Source organism: Gregarina niphandrodes, assembly GCF_000223845.1.
Source record: "Gregarina niphandrodes unplaced genomic scaffold scaffold00029, whole genome shotgun sequence".
Classification (NCBI taxonomy): Eukaryota; Apicomplexa; class Conoidasida; order Eugregarinorida; family Gregarinidae; genus Gregarina; species Gregarina niphandrodes.
The window spans coordinates 39,510-48,483 of NW_011645798.1; the positions used below are offsets into that span (position 1 = coordinate 39,510).

The 8,974-nt window shown below is 51.5% G+C and overlaps 4 protein-coding genes across 4 annotated transcripts; 1 reads left to right on the forward strand and 3 right to left on the reverse strand.

Moving 5' to 3' along the window:
* Window positions 1-1,744: 1,744 nt before the first annotated feature.
* GNI_120470 (hypothetical protein) lies at window positions 1,745-3,478 on the forward strand (the record flags this gene model as incomplete). The annotated part of the gene is made up of 1 exon (XM_011133535.1): window positions 1,745-3,478. One exon carries the CDS (start codon window positions 1,745-1,747, stop codon window positions 3,476-3,478), a length of 1,734 nt encoding a protein of 577 aa, XP_011131837.1.
* Window positions 3,479-3,743: 265 nt separating this feature from the next.
* On the reverse strand, window positions 3,744-5,936 carry GNI_120480 (phenylalanyl-tRNA synthetase beta subunit; the record flags this gene model as incomplete). The annotated part of the gene is made up of 1 exon (XM_011133536.1): window positions 3,744-5,936. The coding sequence occupies one exon, from the start codon at window positions 5,934-5,936 to the stop codon at window positions 3,744-3,746; it is 2,193 nt and encodes a 730-aa protein (XP_011131838.1).
* A 683-nt stretch (window positions 5,937-6,619) lies between these two features.
* GNI_120490 (hypothetical protein) lies at window positions 6,620-7,318 on the reverse strand (the record flags this gene model as incomplete). The annotated part of the gene is made up of 1 exon (XM_011133537.1): window positions 6,620-7,318. The coding sequence occupies one exon, from the start codon at window positions 7,316-7,318 to the stop codon at window positions 6,620-6,622; it is 699 nt and encodes a 232-aa protein (XP_011131839.1).
* Window positions 7,319-8,364: 1,046 nt separating this feature from the next.
* Window positions 8,365-8,730, reverse strand: GNI_120500 (C2 domain protein; the record flags this gene model as incomplete). Its single annotated transcript, XM_011133538.1, has 1 exon — window positions 8,365-8,730. The coding sequence occupies one exon, from the start codon at window positions 8,728-8,730 to the stop codon at window positions 8,365-8,367; it is 366 nt and encodes a 121-aa protein (XP_011131840.1).
* Window positions 8,731-8,974: the final 244 nt, after the last annotated feature.

Sequence of the window (8,974 nt, forward strand, 5' to 3'; positions counted from 1 at the left end):
CGTACATCTCTACGCCCACACTACCGTACTTGCTGTCGAACACACGAACTCGACAGTTCTTTTCCTCATGACCTCGCTTGTGACAGTTGCTGCACTCTAGATCCTTCATCGGACACACGTTCGCCCTGTTGCCCTTCTTATGACATCTGTAGCATTCAACTGACTCATCACCCTGGTGCTCGAAACTTCGATCCCATCCGCTCTTCCGTCGCACCTCCCAGGTCACTTTCTCACCAACGGCTACTGCAGGGTAAGCTCTCTCGCTGCCCTTCATACGTAGTCTTTGGCTTGTCTTGCTCCTCGTTATCATCCACTGAAGCAAGTCCTCTAAGTCCGTGAAGTCATCGGCAACCCTATTCTCGTTTAACGGGATCTTGCTCTGCATCAACGACAGTACATAATCGTCCGTCCAATAGCAATGCCAACCCGCGCGCCTACACATTCTTCGAATACTCCGCAAAAGGCCATCCAGCTCTTCATGCAAGGTATACGCGTCATTCGGCCACTGTAACCTGCCCAACTCTCCACTCACTGCCCAACCTCCCGTCGTCGATCAAAACTCTTGTTTCTCGCGACCCAGCCTGCTTGGCATCATCTTTCGGCTTGTAAAACCGAAGCCGTGCTTCTCCGCAACGATATTCAGCTTCGTCGTCGCCCTTGTACTGAGCTACCGCCTCAATCGACCCAATTTGAGTTACCTCCACAGGTTCCCTCCGATGCCGCCACTCTGTTCTGTCGTCAGCAGAACCACGCAGGTCCTCGGTGGCTGAACCCAGGCCGCTGTCGTGCTCGTGGGTGGTAGACCACGCACACGACAAGAGACGATACTCGCCTACGACAGTGTGGTGCGACAGTGTGGTGGAATGGGTGGAGCAGATTTGTTTTATGTGTAAAAAAAGTGGGGCTGACCGGTGTACGGGGGTTATACTATAATTGCCTTCGCGCGAAGGTGGCCGTAATTGACGACCTTGGAAGGCTACATTTGTTCATGGGGGTGGATCCGAAGACCCTCGCGAACAACAACAGCGAGGTGGACGAACGGGGGCGAGTACCAAGAGGTGGACACCTTGGCGCCAAAGAATCCACTCGACGCGTTGGACATAAGGGCAATAACCGGAGTCGACGGAGTCAACGGTACTGCCGATGGAGTCAACGGTACTGCCGCCGACGGAATCAGCCATCGGGATGGACTATACCGTCGCAGTCCTGGCCTTGGAACGCTGGCTTGCCACACACGCCTACTGACCTAGAGAGCTACCAGGTCCGCTGACTTATGTCGACGGACAACGTGCTCTGCGTACGAGAGAATAACGGCACTGCCATGACGGCACTGCCATGACTGCACTGCCATGACTGCACTGCCATGACTGCGCTTAAGTGTCAAGGCGCTTAAGTGTCAAGGCGCTTAAGTCCAAAGCGCTTAAGTTCAACGCCCAGTCAGTCCATATGACAGGTTGGACCGACCAGTCCTCTGGGCCTATTTGAGAGTCTTGGTTGGTTTATTTTGTTTCGTTCGACAGGTGGTTAAGTCGGGTTGGTGATTAAAGTGTTGTTTGTTTCTGTGGGTAATGCGTCTACCAATATAAAGTGTATTTTGGTAGCGTTGTTTAGAACTGGTGTTATTATGAGAGTGTCGGGGTGGAATTGAACTTGGGGTTGACGGATCCCAGGTCGGTCGCGATTTTTCTTTGAGAATGAAACGACCTTCCATGGTGGTTTTTGCGGCGATTTTTTCGCGGACGAAATGAGGACAATTGCTTGGGTGGAATCGAGTCAAGTGAAGAGAGCGGGTTTGTTGGCGGCGGTGCTGAACCGAAACGGTGAGCCGCCTGAGTTTGGCGATTGCATTGCTCGGTGGGGGACGGTGAATTGTGGACGTATGCAGCCGATGGAAGTGTTGATCCTCGCGCGGGAAGAAGACTTTATGAAAGGCAATAAGTTCGATTTGATTCGTGACTCTAAGGCGTTTAAGTTGTTCCGTAAGGCTGGTCTCAACACCTGCAAGACCCATGAAATCCAGGGGGTGGTAGCTGCTGCCTTGATGGATTTCTTGGAAGAAATAAAGCCAAGTGAGCAGGTGAGCAAAGAGTTATGTTTTGAAATATTTTGCCAGAAGTTCAGCGACATTCAGGCGCTCAAGACTAAGAGGAGGCCGTTCTACATTAGCGACTTCCGCCCGTTATACCGGATCCAACTGGACCGGTTGCAGAAGACGTCCCTGGTAAGCAAGTGGGACCCCGTGCTTAAGAGAAGCGTTGAGCAGACTGAATTAGAAGCAGAGCCCTTATTGGGTGAACTAAGCCGACTGGCGCCGTGTTCTCAAGAAAAGTCGTTCTTCATGAGACTGGCCGTGGGCGGCACGGCGGCTGCTTTGACGTACGCCGTCTGCGCCTGGGCCTTTGATGTGTTTAATAATTCGCCCCAGACAGAGACGATACACAGTGTGCCGGACAATGATCTACTTTGCCCCTCGGATGGATTTTTAGATACGGAGCGAGCACAGGCGATAAGCGAAACAAAGGTAAATAACTTTTGGCGAGTCGTGGATCACGCGACGACTCGAGGAATTATTAATCCAGGTATCAACGTGAGTCGGTTGCCCGTGACCGAATTACTAAGCACAGAGGATAGACGTCGGGTGGCGATGTTCCGGAAGGGTATCGATCAGCTCCAACAAATGAATTTGGCGCCCGAGAATAAATATGAGCTGCAGGAACAGAGTCGTGCTTTGGCGGAGACACTATCGGATATTGTGTCATCGCGCGGAATTGATTTACCTAGTCTGGCGTTGTCCGACGATGAGTGCAAGCATGTATTTTGGAAGACCAAGGAGCAGATCTATGAAAACCCCGTGGCGCCTCGAATTCCGGAAAGCGGCAAAGTTGTGTGTCCGGCTGCCGGTACCTACTACGGACAGATCCAGCCTCAATGCTGGTACTTCGGAGACGAACACAGTGCGCCATTCCGTGAAGTCTACTTATCCGTCACCAAGGTGATTAATGGAACACTCAGTCAGTGCGGTGTCTATTTCGATTCACCGGACGAAAAACAACAGGCCCGACACCATAGGATAATGGGCACAATCCCACCGCCAACACCTCTCTTACTACCATTACCTGACGACCAAAATGACTTTTGGAGACCCGAAAAAGATTTGGGCCGACTCGCAGAGGTCTTCGATATGGATCTCAGATGCTCAGGCGTATGCAGCGAACTACCTAATGCCCCAAACTGCTCATATGAAAATACTCTCCCATTACACAACTCATGCTCATGCGATTACAGTCACGCCGAATGTCTCGCAGCCCATCCGGACCATCCAACAGTCCTCATGCACATAGGTGCCGAGTCTGTTGGCGGTTCCATGAGGCATGTATTCAACGGGGCCTTCCATGAAAAGGCCAAGCAATGCATCTGGCGTTGCTTAAAATACAACCCAGCCAAATACAACTACCAATACCACGACCCACTAGTGTGACACACATACCATTTTTGGTTCACACACCGAAAAAAAGCACCAGCATTGAAACAGACAGAGTCTGACCAGACAGAGTCTGATCAGACAGAGTCTGACCAGATAGAGTCTGACCAGACAGAGTTAAACGGCCGTTCCAGATCGACTGGGCACTTTAAGCAAAGAATGGGTTGAAATGACGGTACACCAAAAACGTTGGGTTTAAAACATTGGTTCACACCACAAAGAGCATTAGCAGTAGAGACGATTGAATTAAGGCAGTAGAGAACTAGGGCGCTGACAGGCTGATTTCGTCCAGCCAGTGAACGATTGGTTCCAAGGTTATTTCGAATAGTGAGCAAGGGAAGGGTATTCCATAGTAACCCAAAGTTTCGGGATGGATCACACCCATGACGCCGATACAGACCTGGTCAGATTTATCTTCTTTATTATAAGCCATGATGTCCACTTGTCTCTTCTTCAAAAATGGTCCTTCCCGGTCAATGGGTCTGAGGTAATAATTATGATGAGCTCTTGCGTTTGTAATTTGTGAGTATTCAGCTTTGAAGCCAAGTCTCATAAGAACGTAGTCGAGAAGCCCATGTACATTTTCTAAACAACTCTTGTTTGCGTCGGCCATGAGGGCTGAGAAGTATCGTTTTTGGATCGTGTGATTATCTCTAACAATGGTGGCGGAATTTGGTTCAGTGAATGGTGTAGTGGTGGAGCTGAGTACTTCGCCCATTTCGAAGAGTTTGATAGGAAGATTTTGTGCCTGGTTTGAGCTAAGTGTATTGAGAAGTCCAGGAATTAGGGTGGGGCGGACGATCTCGAATTCTCGCGTCTTAGGCTCTTGAACGATAACGGGTGCCGAGTTGTGGGAGTAGTAGATTTTATTGGTGTCGGTCAAACCATCTGTACGTCGAAGGGCGGCGTAGCAGTCTTTGTGGCTCACCAGTCCGAATGTCAAACACTCTTTCCAACCCGCCTCAGCCACAAGCCGTCGTGTCGTCTCAGTGAGGTTTTGCATCGTCTGGAACTTAACAGCTTGCATCGCATGATAGCCGATGTTATTGTAGCCTATAGCAATTGCAATATCTTCCACAATGTCGCAGGGGTGCAGAATATCCCGCCGTGTGATCGGACATTCAACCGTTATGTACTGGGTATCAGACTTGTTCGATTCCGGTAATACCCGTAAACCCATTTTGGGAAGGACGTCCAGCACCGTCTGCATATCAAGCGTGCTCAGGCCGATAACCTTACGGCAGTAGTCGAGGCTTAACTTGAAACGACTTGTGTTTAGTCGCGGTGTAACTATCTCGTGTGTTACCCACCTGTCGGTCTTGCCTACGTCGGTCTTGCCTACGTCGGTCTTGCCTACGTCGATCTTGCCTACGTCGATCTTGCCTACGTCGGTCTTGCCTACGTCGGTCTTGCCTACGGCGGTCTTGCCTACGGCGGTCTTGCCTACGGCGGTCTCATCTCCTTTTGGGAGCAGTCCGTTGAGGACGCGTGCGTCTAAGCCGGGATGGTCAGGGTCGTAAATGATTGTGACGGGTTCGACAGTGTATGGTGTCGGCATTTTATCGGCCATGAATGCGACGATCTGGTCAAGTACGATTTCGGCCTTGTGATGGTCGGTTGCAGTGATTTCGACGAAGACATTGGTGGTATTTACACCCATTCTACTGAAGTCGGAGTTGATGATAGGTGGCACAGAGGCGACACGACCTTGTCCGTCTTGTACGACAGGGAAGGCGTCCGCGTCGGCGATGATACCAAGATAGGGCTTAAGATAGCTCTCGGCCAGCAGACTCATCATACCCTCACCGTCCACCTCTACCGTCTGATTCAGCGGTCTAAAGTGGAAACCCCCTCGTCTTGGCAGGCAGCCATACTCAAACTCACACCCGGCTAATTGGTCGAGGTCATGAGTACCCATTGACACCAGCGTTCGTCGTCGCGCTAAATTCTGGTGCAATTTATCTTGCAAGTCGATGAACGACGCAAATGTGACACCATCAAAGCTCACCCCTCGGAACACTGCTGCCACACAGTAAGGCCGCAACGGATATGCACTTGCACGCACGCGCACCGTTATTTGACTACCGTTTGTACTTGACTGGATAGAATCGCTGACAACACCCGTGCTAGAGACGTACTTGTACTCCGGAAAGGGCAACACTGTCGGCTCCACGTAACGCACGAAGGCCTCAGCCAACCCCTCCAAACACAACAGATCGTAACGGTTCGCCGGAATGTCCACACGCACCCGCGGACGTATCGCTCCACCCATTGCCACCATACCCGCACCTCCCACTGACGTCTCATCCAACCCGTCATACTCCAACCCGTAGTCGAAAGCCAACTTCTCCAATACATTCACAAAACCGAACAACTCGAACGTCAACGGCAAACCGCTCACGTGCCCCTTCAACCTCTCGTACAACGCCTCCGCATCTACTGTCAAAGTCGGCATCGAATTTTATTTCCCAAGCTTGGGGGTCTACCCAAGCTTGGGGGTTTACCCAAGCTTGGGGGTTTACCCAAGCTTGGGGGTTTGTTCAGGTTTGGGGGTCTGCCCAAGCCGTCATCGCCACCCATTGTCTTTGTGTAAACAGTCCTTTGTAATAACCCCATTACAATAACCCTTTATCTTTCCCGAATTTTGTTTCTTTGTATCCCTCGATGCTTCCCCTCGGGGTCGATGCTTCCCCTCGGGGGTAATAATTATTCCTCCCCATCGACATGGTGTGCTAACCTAGTGAACACTCTGAGGATTCCTCAGCGGGTGTGCCCCAGTGTAGCCTCAGCGGGTGTAGACGACACAGGACTCGGCGGTATTGGGAACACGTCTGAGTAGGCCTGGAGAGCTGACCACAGCTCGAAGTCGTCTCCGTTGTCTCGTCGACACGACCTACCGTCGACACCTGGCATGACGTACTCGGGCAGTTCGACTTCGTCGGTCGGTCGGTCCCTTTGTCGTGTCGCATTTTTCGTAGGTGCGGAATTTCTTGACAAGCACGTTGATGCCGTCTCCACAAGCCAGTCAAAATCTGCTACCCTCCGCGAAGCTGCCCGAGCCACCCGCGTTGTCCGTGTCACCACATGCACGTGTGCCCCATCATCACCACACACGTGCGAACAGGTTAAAAAACTTAGTCATCCACTCTCGGGACCGGCTCTCGCGTTCCACGCGTCTCTTACACGCTGTTTCAGATCGTTGAGGTTTCCGTATTTCCAGCACTCGAATTCGCAAGATTCTAAGGTGTAGTTTTGTCTCTCTAATGAATGTTTATACTCCCGTACCATCTCCTCGCCACTCGTTAGGTAACCTGCTACTTTGCCCCATATAATGTGCTTGCCCGATGGACTTACAGCCTCGCCGCGGAATCCTGCCTCGAAGCAATCGCATGTCGGTCTACGTATCTGACAAGGACTGGTGGAATGGCTACAGCCCTCGTCAGCATACAGACCACTTATCTTAGCCGGCAGCAGTGTCAGTAGGTGCCTTGATTCCCGGTCAATGTCAATTCCGGCCCACTCCGCCAGAACTTGTCCGTGACGGAGACCGTGGAGAGAGGCATCAAAGGATCCGTTGCACTGACAGGAACATCGGGAGGGGTCAGTGTAGTCGATAATCGCCTGCCAGACAGACGGCAAACTCAACTTCCAAGGATATCCGAAGTAATGACACTGCGGATTCTCACCGTTACCGTCAGTGCAAAGTAACGTACCGCCGGTATGGTCACACCCCGACCAATCTAGCTCCTCCCAGCCATTCACGGTTGCGTTGATCATTGATGCCTTCATCTCATCCTCTTGGTGAATTTCCGTGCATAGCTTGGACGGCATTTTCATCTTGGCTAATTCATAAGCAGATGTCCCCGCCGCGTCGTCTCCAGCACGGGCCGATGGTCGTGACCGGCAGGACATCATTCTGTGGGATTCGTCCTCGAAACAGTGATGCGACAGGGCATCCATGTAAGCCGCGGGCCCACGGGCGAACGTGTACGATCTTGTAGGGGCGTATGTGTACGATCTTGTAGGGGCGTATGTGGACGATCTTACAGCGTCACCGCCAGAACGGCCTCTCGAACGGAACAGGTAAACTAGTGCGGGAATCAGTGCGCCACCTCCGAAAATTGCGACGCTTGGGAGAACCCACGGCCGTCGCCAAAACCTTGGCGCCGGCTGGCACTGTCCATCGTTTTTGCCTTCCGCCTCCTGATGGTTCATGGAAGGTCTGTCGTCCTCGACGATGATGTTCCACTTTTCGAACATCAGGGGCTGGCCCACTTCGTCGCTGTCCGTGTTTCCGGAATCGGACTCGGGTGGAACTTTCAGAACATGTACGCCCGTGTCTTCACAGCTGGGCATTACGACGGCGACGAACACCACGGTCTTCTGAAAGTCACCTCCCTTTACCCTAATTAAACCTTTCATGACCACTTCAAAACAATGTTCTTTTTCATAGCAGTCGGGCTCCATCACCAGCGGGCGGTTCGTCGGGCTCCATCACCACCACCCAGACGTAGAGCTCACTCGCCAAGAGAGTCTCGCCATCAGGAGAGCTACTGCAATAAAAAGGGGCACATCAAGGTCGTGTGTCTTTCAAGGAAGATCCAACGTCAAGGAAGATCCAACGTCAGGGACAACCCCATACCGTCCTGCTCAGCTTAAACCCACCCGAGGGCGCTCCTCGTATGTTGCGCTGGACTGCAACTTGACGACATCGTCATCTACGCCGAATGACTAAATTTCCCTTAGCAGACTTGTCAGCAAGGCTGGGTTCACAAGTCGTTATCTCCCTCCAGTTTCACACCACACACTAATTATCAATATTCGGTTCTATACTAAAAATTCAATGTGTTATCGCATCACAGCTTCGCTTGCACCGAGTCAGTTTACTCACACTTCACAGTCAACCTAACAGATGGCTCATCGCCGTGTTTCTCGTCAACAAGCCCCACTTCGCCAGTGTAGAAGTAACCAGGTCTCTGCTCAAACTTGAAAGCGCCTTCCGCCAGAGTCTCATCAAGCTTCAGATGTCTGGCATCGCGCACTTTAATTGTAATTTCGGAGTGGCTGTCATTGGAATCAAAGGTCCAGGTCTCTTCGAAATCTGCGCTGGAGCCAGCGTCCTTGGCAGTCTTGGTGTGCCATGAGTGGAAGGTACCGTAGTGGCATTCAACGTACAAGTCCGACTTGTTGAACAGACCAGTGTGGCCCTGGAACCCAGCAGCAGAATGTACCGTAACAGAAACCTTCATTTTGAATTAAACTTTATGACGTGAAAGGACGATTTGGCAAGGACCAAGTAGACAGAACGATGCGGCCACACACAATTCGCGGTCTCTGAGCTTTCAGCAGGTTATTTTCGGGCATCTCGCTCAGATCCATAATATCAGGAACAAGGCTTCTGACTCGAAGCTTATCAAGGATACTACGTTCTCTATGGCCTGGGCGGCGAGTCGTACCAGTGCTCCATATTTGTTTTGCCTTTCAACAACATCA